The 22,746-nt window shown below is 42.3% G+C and overlaps 1 protein-coding gene across 1 annotated transcript; it reads left to right on the forward strand.

Moving 5' to 3' along the window:
* The first annotated feature begins 1,263 nt into the window (after nucleotides 1-1,263).
* Nucleotides 1,264-22,715, forward strand: LOC115167013 (dipeptidase 2). The gene is made up of 11 exons (XM_029721020.1): nucleotides 1,264-1,428; nucleotides 7,031-7,176; nucleotides 7,572-7,698; nucleotides 7,911-8,040; nucleotides 9,801-9,942; nucleotides 15,363-15,432; nucleotides 16,308-16,484; nucleotides 20,212-20,296; nucleotides 20,475-20,550; nucleotides 20,745-20,880; nucleotides 21,209-22,715. Exons 1-11 carry the CDS (start codon nucleotides 1,372-1,374, stop codon nucleotides 21,431-21,433), a joined length of 1,371 nt encoding a protein of 456 aa, XP_029576880.1. The 5' UTR covers nucleotides 1,264-1,371; the 3' UTR covers nucleotides 21,434-22,715.
* Nucleotides 22,716-22,746: the final 31 nt, after the last annotated feature.

Below are 22,746 nucleotides of genomic sequence, written 5' to 3' on the forward strand. Positions count from 1 at the left end.
GTGCCTAAATCAAGAATAGTTATATGGTTTGATTGTGTAAATAATGTAGTTTTTGTAAGAACTGCTCAAGTAACATGAACAAAATATCAATAATAAACAGAGCTTCTCTACAGCCTTTTAACAAACTAGCTTTTTTTTTTCTCCTGTGGATAGGCCAAGTACCCCTAGGGGTCCTAATATCCCAGGTTGGGAACCACTGCTATAGACATTGAGTAATCTCTTTCTAGACAGATGGGTTGCCTCCCACAATGTTACCACTGAGGGAGTTTGATTCAGCTGAACCGCAGTGCACCGGGCTATGTAGGGAGGGAGGAGCACCCTTCTCAAATGGAACAGTAAGCTGCACCCCTCGGTCATGTTGTCAACAAGGCAGCATGATGCATCGTTCAGAAACCTACATCCTCTTTAACCAATTTTTTTTGCATTTTCTAACTTTTTCATTGGGAATGCAGATAGTGTTTTTATCAAAAGCAATACTTTTTGCATGTGAAAACAGAGTCCTACAATTTACTCCACATGCTTAACCAATGGCCACTTTTGTTTTGAGCCAACTCTACCGTCGGCCAAAATGGAGTACCTGGCTCACGCCCGGGAGGCAGCCAGTTCCAAAACGAATGCAATCAACGCTAACCCGGTTTACCCGGCGCAGTCCCAGGGCATTAATCAAATACCCTCAGTGTTCCAGCATACACACCTAGGTTTGGGATTTCTGAGATTAGGCTATGAGTACAATACTTAAGGGGGCAATCCTTAGTTGAAACAATAACAAAGTGGTCGCCCCACTGTTCCGGTAAAAAGCTCAAGGATGGGCCTAGATAAATGTAACCACTCTCAAATGCATAGACAGATCTGTGGATGCAATATATGAAAATTATAGTTTTAAGCATGTTTTGAGGCTATACAGTGTTTGTTTACATTTACAATGTTTACAAACATTGGAGTAAAGCAAGCTTATATTTGGGGTTCTGATGGGGTATGACAGTTGAATTAAGCTCATGAAGCATAAATTATATATTATTTAAAAAGGCAATGGGTACATATTCATTTATATATCCAAAAATGTATGTGGCAACTGCAGATTGCCCCTTTAAAGGGCTGGCTTCCTGGATACAGCTGGACTAAAAAACATGACCAATGGGGAATTCCATTTAAATCATTTTTATTTCTAGGTTTAGGCTAATCTGTCTCTGGGAAACTGGCCCATAGTGTTATTAGTTAGATTGGACAGTAGATGGCAGTAATCCCACCTCTATGACCACACTGCTCAATGTACACGATCTATTATATGCGTTACAGTACAATGCATTTCAGTTACTCACGTAGCCTACATCTGGGCGGAGGGAGCTAGAAAGTTCGCATTATTGAATTGTGATGTTCGGATTTCGTTGTAAAAAAAAAAACCCACCAGCTGATCGGACAACTTGCACAGTGAGCTTTGTTTTGCTAAAAATACTTTACTGTTTAAATAATTATGTTGCCTAGATTTACTGAATGTTTTTTTTAATAGAATTTCCGTTATTTGTAGGCCTATTTGCATAATATTTATAGTTGCGTAATGTTTTGGTTCACTCGTTAAAACTGTTGACCCATTAACTGTAAAAGTTACTTTAAATGTTATGTTCAACTTTAAACGAACTACAATTTTTAAGCATTAATGAAGCCTTCATAAACCCTTTATAAAGCCAATAGGCCTATAGATACTTAAGAAACCATTCCTAAAGCGAAAGTCAGCAGAATAAATAATAACTAAGCCGTCATCCCGCCTATGTTGCAGTAAAAAGCTGAGGGATACAGCTGGAGAAATGTAGCCACTCTCTTATTCATAGACAGAGCTATGTATGCAAGGACTGACCATCCATGATATCAACATTATACTTAAACAATAAGGCACGCGGGGAAGGGCTGTTTTTAAGCACAAGGCAATGCAGAGTGCCTGGATAATGCAGAGTGCCGTGGTGTATTGGCCATATACCACAAACCCTGAGGTGCCTTATTGCTATTATAAACTGGTTATCATCTTAATTAGAGCAGTAAAAATAAGTGTTTTGTCATACCCATGTCTGATATACCACGGCTGTCAGCCAATCAGCATTCAGAGCTCGAACCACCCAGTTTATCATGTAGTTTTAATCATGTTTTGAGGCTATATAGTGTTTGTTTACATTTACTCTATTTACAAACATTGGAGTAAAACAGGCTTATATTTTGGATTCTGATGGGGTACGACAGTTGAACTAAACACATGAGGCATTTATAAGTTATATTCTTCAAGAATCAATGTGTACATATTGTAAAATCTATTGTTTGCTAAATCCGGAGAAATTACAGATCATGTAAAAAACTGTTGGTCACTAAATCCATAATGGGCTCCCGAGTGGCGGTCTAAGGCACTGCATCGCAGTGCTAGAGGCGTCACTACAGACCCTGGTTTGATTCCAGGCCGTATCACAACCGGCCGTGATTGGGAGTCCCATAGGGAGCGGCACACAATTGGCCAAGCGTCGTTCGGGTTTGGCCGGTGTAGGCCATCATTGTAAATAAGAATTTGTTCTTAACTGACTTGCCTAGTTGAATAAAGGTTACATAAAAAATAAAAATCTGTCTCGAAGGACCAAGTAAAAACGGTTGACTGGTATGCCCTCACCCGTCTGAGCGGTCGGCTGTGAATGCCCTCACCCAACAGATTGGTATGGTTCTGTCCTCTATAGTGCTGTCCAGTTAGAACCTGATGTTGAAGCCCATCACAGTACTCTTGACAGTCACCACCATACACACACACGCAGACACAGCTGTTTCCATTTGAAGAGGTTTATATGGTTTTGGTCATCTGATTGACGTGGAATCTTATTGTTGTGGTTCTATAAGACAAAGATTTCCACACATGTAAACAGTATTAGTTAAGGGTTATAACTATACAATATACCTATATGTACATAAATAACTGGAAATGGCATTACACTTACAACATGTCTATAAAGGGCTATAAACACAGCATCAATATAAACATAAACTTAAACATTCACCTCTTGGAGAGAGAGAGAAACCAATTACTTGGCACAACATTCAGACATTCCTGTTGCCGTCGACAATACAAAGTTCTCAGAAACATGCGTCTTCTCCCTTCGGATGATGATAACATTCTGACCTGATTGGGTGGGTACGGTGTTCAGAGTCCAGATGCGCATTTCCAAGCTCTCTGATTGGTTGGGAATGGCAGGGCTATGATGAGTGAGGGATAACAAAGGTAGGCTGAGTAGCCAAACTAACGGGACTGAAGGGAAGCTGAAGGGACTGTGCGGTGAAGTTAGGTAGAGAGGAGAGGAGCAGGACGGCCTTTTTACAGATATCCTTAATTTGTAAAAAGAAAATGTACGTAGCATCTGCTGATTGCCCCTTTAAGCAAATTTCATACTTTATAATTAGTGGCAAAGGATCACATTTGCCAAAGCCCTGGATATATATATAGGCCGAGACCTTTCATATCACACGTTATACAGTATTACTTTGTTTATAAATTATGTTGTGCTTATTAAGGCTTATTAAGGCTTTATGAATGCCATATAAGCAGAATTGCGCCAGAGGAGATGGTTGCCATTTTACGGGCTTCTAACCAATTGCGCTATTGTGTGTGTTTTTTTGCGTTATTTGTAACTTATTTTGTACATAATGTTTCTGCCACTGTATCTTATGACCCCCGAAAAGAGCTTCTGGATATCAGGACAGCGATTACTCACCTCGACTGGACGAAGATTTTTTCTTTAAGGAGTCGGACGCCAGTGATTTACTTCAGACACCGGACAAGGCCCAAATCCCCATCATTCGCATGAAGAAGAGACAGAGATATCGGTGACGTAGGTCGTGGTGCCTTGTAAGGATTCGACTGCAAGTGGGTAATCCGCCTCTACCATCAGTCCTATTAGCCAACGTGCAATCATAAGATAATAAAATGGATGAGCTCCGATCAAGACTAACCTACCAATGGGACGTTAAAAACTGTAATATCTTATGTTTCATCGAGTTGTGGCTGAATGATGACATGGATAACATACAGCTGGCTGGGTTTTCCGTGCATCGGCAAGATAGAACAGCTGCCTCCGGTAAGACAAGGGGTGACGGTCTGTGTCAATATGTAAATAACAGCTGGTGCACGAAATCTAATATTAAGGAAGTCTTGAGGTTTTGCTCGCCTGAGGTAGAGTATCTCATGATAAGCTGTAGACCACACTATTTACCAAGAGAGTTTTCATCTATATTTTTCGTAGCTGTCTATCTACCACCACAAACTGATGCTGACGCTAAGACCACACTCAACGAGCTGTATAAGGCCATAATAAAACAAGACAATTCTCATCTAGAGGTGGCGCTCCTAGTGGCCAGGGACTTTAATGCAGGGAAATTTAAATCCGTTTTTACCTCATTTCTAACAGCATGTTACATGTGCAACCAGAGGGAAAAAAACTCTAGACCACCTTTACTCCACACACAAGGATGCGTACAAAGCTCTCCCTCACCTTCCATTTGGCAAATCTGACCATAACTCTATCCTCCTGATTCCTGCTTACAAGCAAAAACGAAAGCAGGAACTACCAGTGACTCGCTCAATACGGAAGTTGTCAGATGACGTAGATGCTAAGCTACAGGACTGTTTTGCTAGGACAGAATGAAATATGTTCCGGGATTCTTCCGATGGCATTGAGGAGTACACAACATCAGTCACTGGATTCATCAATAAGTGCATCGATGATGTCGTCCCAACAGTGACCATTTGTAAATACCCCAACCAGAAGCCATGGATTACAGGAACATCCGCACTGAGCTGCCGCTTTCAAGGAGCGGGACTCTAACGGGACTCTAGCGGGACTTATATGAAATCCTGCTATGCTCTCTGACGAACCATCAAACAGGCAAAGCGTCAATTCAGGACTAAGATTGAATTGTACTACACCGTCTCCGCCACGCGTCGAATGTGGCAGGGCTTGCAAACTATTACGGACTACAAAGGGAAGCACAGCCGCGAGCTTCCCAGTGACACAAGCCTACCAGATGAGCTAAATGACTTCTATGCTTGCTTCGAGGCAAGCAACACTGAATCATGCATGAAAGCACCAGCTGTTCTGGACGACTGTGGGATCACGCTCTCGGGAGCCGATGTGAGTAAGACCTTTAAACAGGTCAACATTCACAAGGTCGCAGGGCCAGACAGATTACCCGGACGTGTACTCAGAGCATGCACTGACGAACTGGCAAGTGTCTTCACTGACATTTTCAACCATTCCGTGACCGAGTCTGTAATACCAACATGTTTCAAGGAGACCCCCATAGTCCCTGTGCCCAAGAACACAAAGGTAACCTACTTAAATGACTACCGACCCGTAGCACTCAAGTCTGTAGCCATGAAGTGCTTTGAAAGGCTGGTCATGGATCACATGAACACCACTATCCCAGAATCCCTAGACCCACTCCAATATGCCTACCACCCCAACAGATCCACAGATGACGCAATCTCTATTGCTCTCCACACTGCCCTTTCCCACCTGGACAAAAGGAACACCTACGTGAGAATGCTATTCATTGACTACAGCTCAGCGTTCAACACCATAGTGCCCTCAAAGCTCATCACTAAGCTAAGGACCCTGGGACTAAACACCTTCCTCTGCAACTGGATCCTGGACTTCCTGATGGGCCGCCCTCAGGTGGTAAGGGTAGGTAACAACACATCTACCACGCTGATCCTCAACACTGGGCCCCACAAGGGTGTTTGCTCAGTCCCCTCCTCCTCTCCCTGTTCACACATGACTGCATGGCCAAGCACGACTCCAACACCATCATTAAGTTTGCCAACGACACAACAGTGGTGGGCCTGATCACCAACAACGATGAGACATCCTATAGGGAGGAGGTCAGAGACCTGGGAGTGTGGTGCCAGGATAACAACCTCTCCCTCAACGTGATCAAGACAAAGGAGATGGTTGTGGACTACAGGAAAAGGAGGGCTGAGCACACCCCCATTCTCATTGACGGGGTTGTAGTGGAGCAGGTTGAGAGATTCAAGTTCCTTGGTGTCCACATCATGGTCCAAACACACCAAGAAAGTCGTGAAGAGGGCACGACAACGCCTATTCCCCCTCAGGAGAATGAAAATATCCTCAAAAGATTCTACAGCTGCACCATCGAGAGCATCCTGACTGGTTACATCACTGCCTGGTATGGCAACTGCTCTGCCTCCGACTGCAAGGCACTACAGAGGGTAGTGAGTACGGCCCAGTACATCACTGGGGCCAAGCTTTCTGCCATCCATGACCTCTATACCAGGTAGTGTCAGAGTAAGGCCCTAAAAATTGCCAAAGACTCCAGCCACCCAAGTCATAGACTCTTCTGTCTGCAACCGCACGACAAGCAGTACAGGAGCACCAAGTCTAGGTCCAAAAGACTTCTTAACAGCTTCCACCCCCAAGCCATAAGACTCCTGAACAGCTAATCAAATGGCTACCCTGACTATTTGCATTTTTACGCTGCTGCTACTCTCTGTTTGTTATTTATGCATAGTCACTTTCAAATCAAATTTATTTGTCACATACACATGGTTAGCAGATGTTAATGCAAGTGTAGCGAAATGCTTGTGCTTCTAGTTACGACCATACAGTAATATCTAACAAGTAATATAACCTAACAATTCCACAACAACTACCTTATACACACAAGTGTAAAGGAATGAATACGAATATGTACATAAAAATATATAAATGAGTGATGGCCGAACGGCCTAGGCAAGATGTAATAAATGGTAAGGGTACAGTATGTACATATGAGATGAGTACTGTGGGTATGAAACATATAAAGCGACATTGTTTACCTACATGTGCAGTACCAGTCAAAATGTGCAGTACCTGTTGTATTTGGCACATGTGACTAATACAATTTGATTTGATTTGATAACACGTTTATACATTGTAGTTTGTTTAAAGTGGTACCAACTTAAAAGTACTGGACTAATTGAAGTTACCACGTCTTAAAATTATTTTATTTATAGAATATGATATCGCGGATACTCCATAGAGGTGATTTTCTTAACCTGGGGACGAACTTGATGCTGTGTTTTCTCTGTGGGATGACATCGGGAGATCCTACAACAGGAAGTGCATTTGGCTTGATGACAAAATATCCTTTGATTGATGGGTAAGTAAACAGAGGAAAGTTGTCTTAGTTATTTTGGTTTTCCTAAAATAGAGACAAGTTTATCCTACAGTATCCCTTATTATTGGTTGATGATATATTTGTCTGTGCAGAGATACATAGACATTTTTTGCCATACCATATGCAGCCTAAAATATTAATAGCTCATGGATTTTCAACAGTAAACTTTTGGAACTTCCCCACCAAGTATCCACAACAAGTGTGGTTCCAAATACAAATAATTACCATCCCATACTGAGTAATTCTCGCCCACACACACGTGGTACTGTATGGAGCTGACGCTTTTGAAATTTTATATATAAAAATGTCTCTCTCCTGCTCCACCTTGAGTCCCTCGCCTCTATTACATCTGACTGCCTCATCCCTTTCTCTCCTAGACATAATGACCTAGCTTTGATGCTGAGGATTCTCCACGACAACAGACTGAGTCAGGTTGACCTGCACAACATCAGCAAAGTGGCCACGGACATCAACAGACTCACAACGGGACATGTCGGCGCTCAGGTAGGTTAATATATGGTTAATAGTAGCCTAAGTGTGTGTGTGTGTTTGTGTGTGCGTGTGTATGCGTGTGCATGTTTGTGTGAGTGTGTGAGTGTGTATGTGTGTCCGTGCATGTGCACACTGAGTTGTACTAAAGCCATAATACCCTTCTAACTCAAGTGTTGCTCTCTGACCCCCTGCTTTGTCTCTGCCCCATCCCATGCTCTGATCAGGTGTTTGCAGCCTACGTGTTGTGTGGCGCCCAGGCGAAGGATGCTGTGAGGCTCACACTGGAACAGATAGACGTGATCAACCGTATGTGTACAGAGAACCCGGAACTGGAGCTAGTTACATCTGCCAAAGGTACAATATACCAGGGGTAGGCAAGTAGATTCAGCCGCGGGCCGATTTTTTTCGGTGAGAATGGTCGTTGGCCCGTAACATAATTATAATAATTTGTACACTGCAAATTGACCACAAATAAGCCCAATAAGAGATAGCATTTGAAAGTAACAATAGTTTCATACTTTGATTACATTGAGACATGATCATGTTTTTTTTTTACTTGTGGGAATACTTGGTAACAGATTTCTTAAGTTATTATATATTTTTTTTCTGAATTCCTGGTGATTTTCGTATTTGTTCCCCCTAAAAAACTAAAAGTGTATGTGAATGTGTGTGGTTTCGTGTGCGAATGTCAGTGTAGTGTGTGTGAGTGTATGCTGTCTATAGTGTATACAGTATATAGTCTAGCGAGTGTGTATAGAGTCAGTGCAAGATAGGGTCAATACAGATAGTCCGGGGTAACCATTTAATTAACTATTTAGCAGCCTTATGGGGGTAGAAGCTGTTCTGTAGCCTGTTGTTCTGAGAGCAGATGCTCCGGTATCGTTTGCAGGGCGGTGGCAGAGAAAACAGTCTATGGCTTGGGTGGCTAAAGTCTTTGGCAATTTCTTGGGCCTTCCTCTGACACCGCCTGATATAGAGGTCCTGGATGGCAGGCAGCTCGGGCCAAGTGATGTACTGGGCCGTCCGCACCACCCTCTGTGGCGCTTTGCCTTTTCCATACCAAGTGATGATTCAGCCAGTCAAGATGCTCTCAATGGTGCAGCTGTAGAACTTTTGGAGGATCCGAGGGCACATGTCAAATCTTTTCAGGCTCCTGAGGGGGAAGAGGTGTGTGAGTTTGTGGACCATGTTAAGTTCGTAGTGATGTGGATGCCAAGGAACTTGAAGCTCCCAACCTGCTCCACTACAGCCCCATCAATGTGGATGGGGGTGTGCTCTCCCCCTTTTTCCTGTAGTCCACGATCAGTTCCTTACTGACATTGAGGGAGAGGCTGTTGTCTCTGATCTCCTCCCAGTAGGCTGTCTCATTTCCGTTGGTAATCAGGCCTACCACCGTCGCGTTGTCAGCAAACTTGATGATGGTTTTAGAGTCGTGTGTAGCCACGCAGTCGTGGGTGAACAGGTAGTACAGGAGGGGACTAATCACACAACCCTGAGGGGCCCCTGTGTTGAGGGTCAGCATGGCGGAGGTGTTGTTTCCTACCCTCACCACCTGGGGGGCGGCCTGTCAGGAAGTCCAGGATCCAGTTGCAGAGGGATGTGTTCAGTCCCAGGGTCCCGAGCTTTGTGATGAGCTTGGAGGGGACTATGGTGTTGAACGCTGAGCTGTAGTCTATGAACAGTATTCTCTCATAGTTATTTCCCCTCTTGTCCAGGTGGGAGAGAGCAGTGTGAAGTTTAATTGAAATTGCATCATCTGTTAGAGTGGGTCCAGGATGTCTGGGATGATGGTGTTGATGTGTGTTATGGCCTTTCAATGCACTTCATAATTACAGATGCGAGTGCTAATTGACGATAGTCATTTAGGCAGGTTACCGTGGAGTTCTTAGGAACAGGAACAATGGTGGGCAGCTTCAAACATGTTGGACTTACAGACTGGGAAAGGAGACACTTGCCAGCTGGTCTTCTGGCCTGTAATATACGCTCTCTGAAGTAATTTGATGGGTTTTCCAAATTGATCTTTCCACCAATATATGGAAATTTCTGCCCAATTTACAGTAGTATGATGATAATGATGATGATGTGTGTGTGTATCATGTGTGTGTATTCAACAGGACTAAATGACACTAAGAGGATAGCATGTCTGATCAGCATTGAGGGAGGTCATTCTATAGACAGCAGCCTGCCAACCCTGCGTATGTTTTACCAGCTGGGGGTTCGCTCCATGGCCCTCACACACACCTGCAACACGCCTTGGTGAGCGCACGCACGCACGCACGCACGCACGTGCACACACACACACACACACACACACACACACACACACACTTATGACCTCCTCGCAGTCATCAAACGAGCAAAAGGACAATATAGGAATATGGTGGAATCATATTAAACAGGCTCCGAAGCCTGCCGCATGTGGCAGGGGCTACAGTCCATTACGGATTACAAAGGAAGACCAACCGTGATCTGCCCAACGATGCCTTTCTACCAGACGAACTCAATGCATTCTATGCACGCTTTGTCAGCAACAACATCGAGCCGGGTGTGAGGGCCGTCACCGACCCAGAGGACTGGGTGATCTCACTCTCCTAGGCCGACGTGAGAAGAGTCTTTAATCAGGTCAACACCCACAAGGCCACGCACCTCGATGGTATTCCAGGGCGCGTTCTCAGAGCATGTGCAGAACAGCTGGCAGGCATATTCACAGTAATTTCCAAACTCTCCTTGTCGCAGTCTGTAATCTCCACGTTTTAAGATGACCACAATCATTCCTGTACCTAAGAAATCTAAGGCTTCATGCCACAATGATTACCGCCTTGTAGCACTCACTTCTGTAACCATGAAGTGCTTTGAGAGACTGTTTATGTCACACATTATCTCTACCATCCCAGCCACCCTAGACCCACTCCAATTTGCATACCGCCCAAACAAATCCATAGACGACGCAATCTCTATTGCTCTCCACACTGCCCTCACCTACCTAGATAAGAGGAATACCTATGTGAGAATGCTGTTCATTGACTACAGCTCAGCGTTCAACACCATTATCCCCTCCAATCTTGCCACCAAGCATAGGACTCTGGGTCTGAAAACCTCCTTTTGCAACTGGAGCCTGGACTTCCTGACGGGCCGACCCCAGTTGGTGAGGGTAGACAACATCACCTCCACCACGCTGACCCTCAACACAGGGGCCCCACAGGGGTGTGTGCTTAGTCCCCTCCTTTGCTTCCTGTTCACCCACAACTGTGTGGCTACGCACGACTCCAACACAACGGTAGTAGACCTGATCACCAGCGATGATGAGTCAGCCTACAGGGAGGAGGTCAGTGACCTGGCAGTGTGGTGCCAGAGCAACAACCTCTCCCTCAACCCCAGCAAGACCAAGGAGCTGATTGTGGACTGCAGGAAACCGGGGGTGAGCACGCCGCCATCCACATCAACGTTCCGGCAGTGGAGCAGGTAGACAGCTTGAAGTTCCTTAGTGTTGTCGTGTCTTTGGCATCATTAAACTGAAGATGAATCTTTATCAAAAAGTCTTTGTAATTATTATTACGTGATTAAACTACTTAATCAAGTAACTGTAATTAACTAGGAAGTCGGGGCACCAAGGAAAATATTCAGATTACAAAAGTTATAATTTTCCTAATATAAGTTTCAGATATTTTAATATCTTATCACTTAGTCTTCTGATTAATGAATTATTCTTTACCTCACGTCAGTCTCATTCCAAACGTCGTAAATTGTTGGTTATCTGCACGAACCCAGTCTTCACTATGAGTCATCCATACATCAATTGTCTTAAAATCATTTATTTACTAACTAAGTACTCACAGAAATGCATAACAAACAAACAAAGTAGATATGGTTACAAAGAAATGATAGGAGAATGTGCCCTAGTGGGCTAAACCGGTATGGCGGCTTGTTAGACAAAAGGGGAGTGGGGGTCAGCTGAGAAGGCACTACAGAGTTGATAATTATAACAATTGAAATGCTAATCCTTTGCACCTGAACGCTCACTCATTCAGGAATAATTGCAATCAATATATATATTTACGCTCAGTGTGTCGTCGGGATCTCTGTTGAAAAGTTTGTTTCTGTTGGAGAGTTTGTCCGCTCTCTCTCTCTCTCTCTCTCTCTCTCTCGTGGTTAGAATGGATAGTTCAGAGTGACATTCATTCATGTCGTTATAGAATAGATGTTTCGGCGGTTGTCGGTCTTCGCATTCAATGATGCTGAATTCCAAGCTGCAGACTAGTAATTAATATCAAAGACTTGTTCTTATTCTGTCGGTATCGATAGTCTAAGAGTTTAACCACGTGGTATGGTTAAAAGATTCAGCCATCTACTCAAACCTTAGCTTATACTCAGGTTTATGGTCTCTACTCAAACCTTGGCCTTCTCGTGGTAAGCTGGTCTGCCACCTTTAGCCATCTCGTAATTGAGGTATGCTCGGTCTGGTGATAGAAAACCCAGGTGGGGGTTTTATTCGGAACATGGAAAAGGGCTGTCTCATGACGTCAGGTCCTGTCTGTACCTCTGGGGGCGTGCCAAGGACTTAGTGAAACTTTAAACAGAAATACAATTCTCTCACATTAACATCATTACATAGCATCTGCCATTTCACAAATAGTATCATCTTTACTCATTCATTTTGTACAACAATTAGATGTAAGCCTCATAACTGAGGCTGTTGTATAAACAGCGTTATGGTAATGTGGCCGTATTGTCTCTCATGAGTTTCACAAAATTGTACCAAACGGACCAGTTCGTAGCTGGATTCTTCACCGATCTTTCATACATTCTCCAGAACATAAATATTGTTCAGGCCTCCAGTTCTGTGAGGTGGAAGAAATTCCTTTGTTCTTTCTATGAAAACTCACTCTCTCTCTATACTGTGGCCATGAGAAGATAGTCTCCTCCAGGAATTTACGGCCTCTCTGACAACAGCAGCCTGGGTGTAGGAGACAGTGAGAGATGGTGCAGAGGTAGGGGGATGGTGCTCGCTGTGTCCAAAGAGGGCAACGTCATGACAGTGTCCAAATCACTAAAGTCTTAAAATGGTCCAAACACACACACACAGTCGTGAAGAAGGTGCGACAGTGCCTTTTCCCCCTCAGGAGGTTGAAAAGGTTTGGCATGGGCTCTCAAATCCTGAAAGGTTCTACAGCTCTACCATTGAGAGCATATTGACTAGCTGCATCACTGCTTGGTGTGGCAATAGCACCGCCCTCGATCACATGGCGCTACAGAGGGTTTATGCGGAAAGTCCAGTACATCACTTGGGCCGAGCTCCCTGCCATCCAGGACCTCTATTTCAGGTAGTATGAAAAGAAGACCCAGAAAATCGTCTAAGACCCCAACCACCCAGGCTATTTTCTCTGCTGCCGCATGGCAAGAGGTACCGGTGCATAAAGTCTGACACCAACAGGCTCTTGTACAGCTTCTATCCCCAAGCGATACAACAGATAAATAGCTACACGGACTGAGTTTACCTTGTATCTTTATTTACCTTTAATTTCAATATTTGCCCACTCACAGAGCCCTACACACTCACACACACTGTCACTCCAACACACACACAAACACTCACTCCATAATTTGCTCACTAATACATACATACAGTTGAAGTCGGAAGTTTACATACACTTAGGTTAGAGTCATTATACTGGTTTTTCAACCACTCCACAAATTTCTTGTTAACAAACAATAGTTTTGGCAAGTCGGTTAGGACATCTACTTTGTGCATGACACAAGTCAGTTTTCCAACAATTGTTTACAGACAGATTATTTCACTGTATCACAATTCCTGTGGGTCAGAAGTTTACATACACTAAGTTGAGTGTGCCTTTAAACAGCTTGGAAAATTCCAGAAAATGATGTCATGGCTTTAGAAGCTTCTGATAGGCTAATTGACATCATTTGAGTCAATTGGAGGTGTACCTGTGGATATATTTCAAGGCCTACCTTCAAACTCAGTGCCTCTTTGCTTGACATCATGGGAAAATCTAAAGAAATCATCCAAGACCTCATAATTTTTTTTTTAGCCCTCCACAAGTCTGGTTCATCCTTGGGAGCAATTTCCCAACGCCTGAAAGTACCACGTCCATCTGTACAAACAATAGTATGCAAGTATAAACACCATGGGACCACGAAGACGTCATACCACTCAGGAAGTAGACACGTTCTGTCTCCTAGAGATGAACGTACTTTGGTGCGAAAAGTGCAAATCAGTCCCAGAACAACAGCAAAGGACCTTGTGAAGATGCTGGAGGAAACAGGTACAAAAGTATCTATATCCACAGTAAAACGAGTCCTATATCGACGTAACCTGAAAGGCCGCTCGCCAAGGAAAAAGCCACTGCTCTAAAACTGCCATAAAAAAGCCAGACTACGGTTTGCAACTGCACATGGGCAAAATATCGTACTTTTTGGAAAAATGTCCTCTGGTCTGATGAAACAAAAATAGAACTGTTTGGCCATAATGACCATCGTTATGTTTGGAGGAAAAAGGAGGAGGCTTGCAAGCCGAAGAACACCATCCCAACCTTGAAGCACAGGGGTGGCAGCATCATGTTGTGGGGGTGCTTTGCTGTAGGAGGGACTGGTGCACTTCACAAAATACATGGCATCACGAGGGAGGAAAATTATGTGGATATATTGAAGCAACATCTCAAGACATCAGTCAGGAAGTTAAAGCTTGGTCGCAAATGGGTCATCAAAATGAACAGTGACCCCAAGCATACTTCCAAAGTTGTGGCAAAATGGCTTAAGGACAACAAAGTCAAGGTATTGGAGTGGCCATCACAAAGTCCTGAACTCAGTCCCATAGAACATTTGTGGGCAGAACTGAAAAGGTGTGTGAGCAAGGAGGCCTACAAACGTGACTCCGTTACACCAGCTCTGTCAGGAGGAATGGGCCAAAATTCACCCAACTTATTGTGGGAAGCTTGTGGAAAGCTACCTGAAATGTTTGACCCAGGTTAAACAATTTAAAGGCAATGCTACCAAATACTAATTGAGCGTATGTAAACTTCTCACCCACTGGGAATGTGATGAAAGAAATAAAAGCTGAAATCATTCTCTCTACTATTATTCTGACATTTCACATTCTTAAAATAAAGTGGTGATCCTAACATACCTAAAACAGGGAATTTTTACTAGGATTAAATGTCAGGAATTGTGAAACTGAGTTTAAATGTATTTGGCTAAGGTGTATGTAAACTTCCAACTTCAACTGTATATACTGACTCTACACACCTGCACACTCACTCACATGAATGCAGCTGCTACTCTGTTTATCTTATATCCTGTTGCCTAGCTCCCTTACCCCTATACATATCTACCTCCATCACTCCAGTATCCCTGCACATGGAAATATGGTATTCGATATGACTTTTTAAGTATTTTATGTACAGTATGTAGTATGCTTACTTATTTACTTTATAGTGTGTTTCGTATTTCTTATTCTTATTTCTTGTGTTTTTTTGTTGTTGTAATACATTGTTATTGATTATTGCATAGTTGGGTTTTGAGTTTGCAAGAAAGGCATTTCACTGTACTTGTGCATGTGATATTAAAACTTACAGACTCATGCACAATATTTGTTATATTTTGGTTTGACATCTTAGGTTCTTGCTACTGGGCTTTAACACAGTAGTTTTTTATTACTTCAGGGCTGAGTCCTCCTCAACAATTTATGATGTCTATCAAAGAGAAAATGACAGCCTGACAGACTTCGGTAAGGTAAGGTGAACCTTTAACACTAAGTCTGTGTTCAAGCCAATACCTGTAGCCTACGCTGGTCACTTCAGGCGTCATACTGGAGCGTAATGACATTTCGGCACACTTACGTCTTCAGGGACACATGAAGTCTACAAGCTAGAGAGGTTACAACAAACTTTGTACAGTCAGTGCAGGTTGATCAGAAGCTCCGCCGGGGCAGTCCCTTCAGTCCTCTTATATACTGCTACACAGATGAGTTATATTTGCATGATTTACATGATTTATTATTCATCATTGGCTCCTGCATGTGATGGACCAATACCTCACGAGGCTTCCTCTCCAAGTTGAGACCTTGAAACTGAAATACCTGAAATAACTGAAACACCCAGAGCAATGTTCTGGGCGTACTGCCAAGTTGCTTATCAGTGATAGAGAGGATTCCTCCATACACGATCAGTCAGTCACCCGCATGGACCCATACAAATGGGTATTTGAAAAGCAGCATTAATTTGATCCACAAACATAACATTTTCCTTCACAGTCTCTAGGAGTTGTACACAAACATTCTTGATCCTTGACGATTTTTAGGGAGCTGTGTAAGACTGATGTGATCCCCAGTCGCAACTGAGCGTTTTACTGTTTGAAGTGTTTACTGTTTGTAGATAAGTGGCGCAAAGTGTTGTATGTTGTTTACTGTCAGCAGATATGTACAATGACGTACATAGAGCACATAATATATAATTACTGGGAAACCTCACAGCAAGTGGTAACATGCTTTTCCTGTTCTCTCTCTCTCTCTCTCTCTCTGTCTCTCTCTCTCTCTCACTCTGTCTTTCTCTCTCTCACTCTGTCTTTCTCTCTCCCTCTCTCTCTCTCTCTCTCTCTCTCTCTCTCAGGATGTGGTGAAGGAGATGAACAGATTGGGGATGATAGTAGACCTGTCCCATAGTTCCTGGGCCACAGCCAGGGCAGTACTGCAGATCTCTAAGGCTCCAGTTATTTTCAGCCACTCCTCAGCCCATGCCGTTTGTAACCACAGCCGCAATGTTCCTGATGACCTGCTCCGCGAACTGGTGAGACCCCTGGCAAGAACTCTCTCTCTGTCTGTCTGTCTGTCTCTCTCTCTCTCTCTTTCTCTCTCTCTCTAACACTCCTCCATCCCTCCTCCCTTTCAACCACCATCGGCACTGTCACTCATTGTGGGTGGCCTGTGTTTACTCCTTATCAGGAGAGTCTTTTGGAATTATATTTTGACGATGTCTCCTTTCTGCAATGTTTCTTTAATCCACTTGTCCTTTATGTGCATTTCCTGTTTTACAGTGCCTTCAGAAAGTATTCCTACCCCTTGAATTATTCCACATTTTGTTGTGTTACAGCCTGAATTCAAATGGATTAAATATAGTCAAAAGTTTGCACACACCTACTCATTCCAGGGGTTTTCTTTATTTTTACTATTTTCTACCTTGTAGAATAATAGTGAATACATCAAAACTATGAAATAACACATATGGAATCATGTAGTAACCAAAAAAGGGTTAAACAAATCAAAATATATTTAATATTTGAGATTCTTCAAAGTAGCCAACCTTTGCCTTGATGACAGCTTTGCACACTCTTGGCATTCTCTCAACCAGCTTCATGAGGTAGTCACCTGGAATGCATTTAAATTAACTGGTGTGCCTTGTTGAAAGTACATTTCTGGAATTTCTTCCTTAATGCATTTGAGCAAATCAGTTGTGTTGTGACAAGGTAGGGGTGGTTTACAAAAGATAGGCCTATTTGGTAAAAGAACAAGTCTGTATTATGGCAAAAACAGCTCAAATAAGCAAAGAGAAACAACAGCCCATCATTAATTTAAAACATGAAGGTCAGTCAATACGGAAAATGTCAAAAACTTCGAAAGTTTCTTCAAGTGCAATCGCAAAATCCATCAAGGGCTATGATGAAACTGGCTCTCATGAGGACCGCCACAGGAAAGGAAGACCCAGAGTTACCTCTGCTGCAGAGGATAAGTTCATTAGAGTTACCAGCCTCAGAAATTGCAGCCCAAATAAATTCTTCACAGAGTTCAAGTAACATACACATCTCAACATCAACTGTTCAGAGGAGACTGCGTGAATCAGGCCTTCATGGTCACATTTCTGCAAAGAAACCACTAATAAAGGACACCAATAAGAAGAAGAGACTTGCTTAGGCCAAGAAACACGATCAATGGACTTTAGACCGGTGGAAATCTGTCCTTTGGTCTGATGAGTCCCAATTTGAGATTTTTGGTTCCAACTGCCGTGTCGTTGTGAGACGCAGAGTAGGTGAACGGATAATCTCTACATGTGTGGTTCCCCCCGTGAAGCATGGAGGAGGAGGTGTGATGGTGTAGGGGTGCTTTGCTGGTGACACTGTCAGTGATTTATTTAGAATTCAAGGCACACTTAACCAGCATGGCTACCACAACATTCTGCAGCGACACGCTATCCCATCTGGTTTGCTCTTAGTGGGACTATAATTTGTTTTTCAACAGGACAATGACCCAACACACCTCCTGGCTGTGTAAGGAGAGTGATGGAATGCAGCATCAGATGACCTGGCCTCCACAATCATCCGACCTCAACCCAATTGAGATGGTATGGGATGAGTTGGACCGCAAAGGGAAGGAAAAGCAGCCAACAAGTGTTCAGCATATGTGGGAACTCCTTCAAGACGGTTGGAAAAGCATTCCAGATGAAGCTGGTTGAGAGAATGCCAAGAGTGTGCAAAGCTGTCATCAAGGCAAAGGGTGGATTTGTTTAACACTTTTTTGGTTACTACATGATTTTTTCATAGTTTTGATGTCTTAACTATTATTCCACAATGTAGAAAATAGTAAAAATAAAGAAAAACCCTTGAATGAGTAGGTGTCAAAACTCTTGACTGGTACTGTATATTTTTTCCATCTACACACGATACCCCATAACGACAAAGTGAAAAACATGTTTTTAGAAATGTTTGCTAATTTATTGAAACTGAAATCCAGAAATATCTAATTTACAAAAGTATTTACACTCCTGAATCAATATATTTTTGAATCACCTTTGGCAGCGATTAGAGAAGCAAGTCTTTTCAAGCAAGAACATTTCGATTTAGAGCAATAAAGAAATGGAATAAATTAACTGAGCAAACCAGAAACCTTTCAATATATACATTTAAACATTATTTTAAAACAATTTAAATATAATACACAGAAATGTTGTGGGATTACAGTAGATGAAGAATTCATATTTTTTAGATTGATTATTTATTTTTATTACGTTAGTATATTATGTATGTTTGTAATAGTGTGTTATATGTGAAAATGTGTTCGTATATAAATTGTATTTTAATATTTAAGGACTCTTGGAAGATTAGTCCAAATGGGGACTAAAAGAGATCCAAATAAAATCAAATCAAATCTTTCTCGGTAAGAGCTTTGCACACCTGGATTGTAAAATATTTGCACATTATTATTTTTTAAAATTCTTCCAACTCTGTCAAGTTGGTTGTTGATCATTGCTAGACAGCCCTTTTCAAGTCTTGCCATAGATTTTCAAAACGATTTAAGTCAACACTGTAACCAGGCTACTCAGGAACACTCAATGTCGTCTTGGTAAGAAACTCCAGTGTATATTTTGGCCTTGTGTTTTAGGTTATTGTCCTGCTGAAAGGTGAATTTGTCTCCCAATGTCTGTTGGAAAGCCGACTGAACCGAGGTTTCCTCTAGGACTTTGCCTGTGCTTAGCTCTATTCCGTTTCTTTTTATTAAAAAAAACTCCCTAGTCCTTGCTGATGACAAGCATACCCATAACATGATGCAGCTACCACCATGCTTGAAAATGTGAAGAGTGGTACTAAGTGATGTGTTGTTTTGGATTTGCCCCAAACATAATGCTTTGTATTCTTGCCACATTTTTTGCTCTTTTACTTTAGTGCCTTATTGCAAACAGGATGCATGTTTTGGAATATTTTTATTCTGTACATGCTTCCTTCTTTTCACTCTGTCACATAGGTTAGTATTGTGGAGTAACTACAATGTTGTTGATCCATCCTCAGTTTTCTCCTATCACAACCATTCAACTCTGTAACTGTTTTAAAGTGACCATTGGCCTCATGGTGAAATCCCTGAGTGGTTTCCTTCCTCTCCGGCAACTGAGTTAGGAAGGACGCCTGTATCTTTGTAGTGACTGTGTGTATTGATACACCATCCAACGTGTAATTAATAACTTCAGCATGCTCAAAGGGCTATTTAATGTCTGCCTTTTTAAAAAACCTATCTACCAATAGATGCTCTTCTTTGCGAGGCTTTGTGGTTGAATCTGTGTTCGAAATTCACCGCTCGGCTGAGGGACCTTACAGATAATTGTATGTGTTGTACAGAGATGAAATAGTCATTCAAAAATAATGCTAAACACAATTTTTGCAATCCGAGTGAGTCCATGCAACTCATAATGTGACTTATTAAGCACATTTTTACTCCTGAAATTATTTAGGCTTGCCATAATAAAAGGGTTGAATACTTATTGACTCAAGACATTTCAGCTTGTAATTTTTTATTAATCTGTAAAAATGTCTAAAAACATAATTCCACTTTGACATTATGGGGTATTGTGTGTAGGCCAGTGAAACAAAATCTCAATTTAATCAATTTTAAATTTGGGCTGTAACACAACAATGCGGAAACCGTCAATGGGTGTGAATACGTTCGGAAGGCACTGTATCTACATGGCTGGAAGGTCACTGGAAGTGTGGAATGTTTTTTTATGTTCTATTCTGGGTGTGTTGTTGTTTCAGAAGGAGAACGGAGGACTCATCATGGTTAATCTGCACAGTGGGTTTGTGGCTTGCCATGGCCAAGCCAATGTCTCCATCGTGGCTGGTGAGCAGTTGCCTTTGATTAGTGTTTATTGGCATCAAACAATTAAGCGCAAAATTGGCTGCCTTGTTATCAATCAAGACCTGTTTAGAAGACCAGTATCAAGAACATCAATAACATGTGTACACATGATTTATCTTATCATTATCTTATCTTCTGATATTCCTCTTACTTTTTGCAGACCATTTTACCCACATTAGGAAGGTGGTTGGATCTGAGTCAATAGGAATAGGAGGGGACTTTGATGGAGCTTCTAAGTAAGACCTTTTACCTCAGAGTAACAGCAGCACATTCAGCGTTAGTTCATTAATACAGCCACATTATGCTCCAGCTTGAATGCTAGAAGAATTACTCACTTTTTTGTAAGCAGGCTGGTAACAGATAGCAGCTGCATTTTAAGTGGCCTGAGGGTTTGAGTAATACATAGCCTGTTATGTTCTACTGTCTGAAGGTTTCCTCTTGGATTAGAGGATGTGTCCAAGTATCCCGCTCTGATTCAGGAGCTGCTGAAGAGACACTGGACAGAGAACGAGTTGTCCGGGGTCCTCAGACACAACTTCCTACGTGTATTCAAGGAGGTCGAGAAAGTGAGTGCTAAAGGAACAAAAGGGCTGTGTTTTTGCCTGTTATAAAGACTCATTGCTGCAGTATGAGTAATGCAATCAAAGCCCACCACAAACACCTGCAGTAGTAACATCAAAGGAATGACAGGAATGAAAGGCATCTCTGTCTGGGACTGAATGTCCATCTGAGTACTTGGTGGTATGAAGGGAACTGAGAACTGGAAAAAGAGCCTTGTATAGTGCATGGAAAATCACATTTGTTTTTTCTTGTTCAGTGGAGTCACTGTCACAGCATCATAACACAGTGTAAACTTCTCTCTCTCTCCCTCCCTCCCCTCTATCCCTTCCCCAGGAGCGTGACAGGCAGAAAGCAAAAGGAACTCTCCCCAGTGAAGCTCAGATAGACTTGGCTGAGGTTCAGAACCCCTGCAGACTGGTACTCAGGAGACCTGACCACCAGACGACAAAGATGGAACAGATGTACTCCAAGGGCCACAGTGAACTGGTGGTCCCCAGGAGTCTGGTCTGGACCATGGTTATACTAATCTCCTGCCTCTGTGTCCTGATGGACCATTAAGAGTTTAATATGGCCTCGATTCAATCAGATCCAGCGTTAACCTGCGTTGACCAATATCTGCATAGTGGATGTTTTGGCAGTATTGGAGGTGTATCTGTAGTGTGAGCTGACAAATAAGTGTGTGGCTGCTCTTTTGTGTCACCAACCACTCCCTTCCTTATTATCCCTACGCATTAGATGTTCAAAACGACAAAAGAAAGTGCAGGCTCTATCGACAATAGATATTATGAAATGCATGTTTTCATTTGAATTTGGATGGGGGGATTTATCAGTCTATGTAGACAATAGACCATTACGCATTAGAGTGTTTGAACTTGTAATGTGGCTACATCAGACAAATCCCATGCAGCCGCGTTAGAAGTCGGTGTGGTTTTATTGCATCCAATGACAGTGTCCGCGATAATGTACCGTAAGGAGCAGCTCTAACGCACTTCCACCTTCGACACTGCCAAAACAACCGGATGTCGGCTAGCAGGGATCTGATAAGAATTTAACCCTTAGTGTTACTAAACTAGCAGTGCTTGACTTGCACAGGAGCCCACTGGAGCTGAGTACCGGCACCTCAAATTCTCTACTGCTTGAGCTCGTTTTACTCTTATAGAATATTAGCTCAAAAGTATAGTGGAGCTCCTGCACCTAAATATAAACAGTACTTGCACCCAAAATGAGTCCCGGAACCTATTTAGTAGTACTACTAGTGTTGTATTACAATAAACTATCCACTACAAAAAATGTTTCTCCGAAGGTGACAAGCCTAGCTTTAACGTGTTTACTGTGTCACTTGCTTACATGTGATCTTCCCTACAAAGAACTTTACCTAATTTTTTGTTTTGGTCATTTTGACCTTGAAGGAGTTGTATATTTACACAATGCTCTGCACGCACTTTATACTATATTACATTGAGTTTAACATAACAATCACTTTTAACTCTTTTTACATATCTCATTATAAAAATATCTCTGTGTTATGTTTGTTTAATGATACAATCAAGGTCATACTGAGGCATTTACAAACTATCTTTATTTTTCTGAGGACACAGACCTTGATGTCCATCACACAAACTTGAGTTTCACAATGAAACTATTTCATAAAAAGTGACGATTTCATCTTAAAATGAACATTAATGTAACATTTCCTCACAAGTGTATACAGTGAAACAGTAGGTAACATGTTAATATACTGTAATGCCTCCTACAGTCATCTCAGGAATGTTGTATTCATAGGTTATATCGTTTTTATTTTGCCTTTCTCTTAAGTAAATAATGCTTTGAGGTTTCTGTATTTCTACCATCTTATTTTATGAACACATTGA

Source organism: Salmo trutta, chromosome 29, assembly GCF_901001165.1.
Source record: "Salmo trutta chromosome 29, fSalTru1.1, whole genome shotgun sequence".
NCBI classification, from domain to species: Eukaryota; Metazoa; Chordata; class Actinopteri; order Salmoniformes; family Salmonidae; genus Salmo; species Salmo trutta.

Bases quoted from the DNA above. Each gene is read 5' to 3' on its own strand.
- LOC115167013 (XM_029721020.1), top strand. From the start codon at position 1,372: ATGTTCGGATTTCGTTGTAAAAAAAAAAACCCACCAGCTGATCGGACA. The intron at 15,433-16,307 runs GTAAGGTGAACC...TCTCTCTCTCAG, and splicing joins GCCTGACAGACTTCGGTAAG to GATGTGGTGAAGGAGATGAA. The intron at 16,485-20,211 runs GTGAGACCCCTG...TTGTTGTTTCAG, and splicing joins ATGACCTGCTCCGCGAACTG to AAGGAGAACGGAGGACTCAT.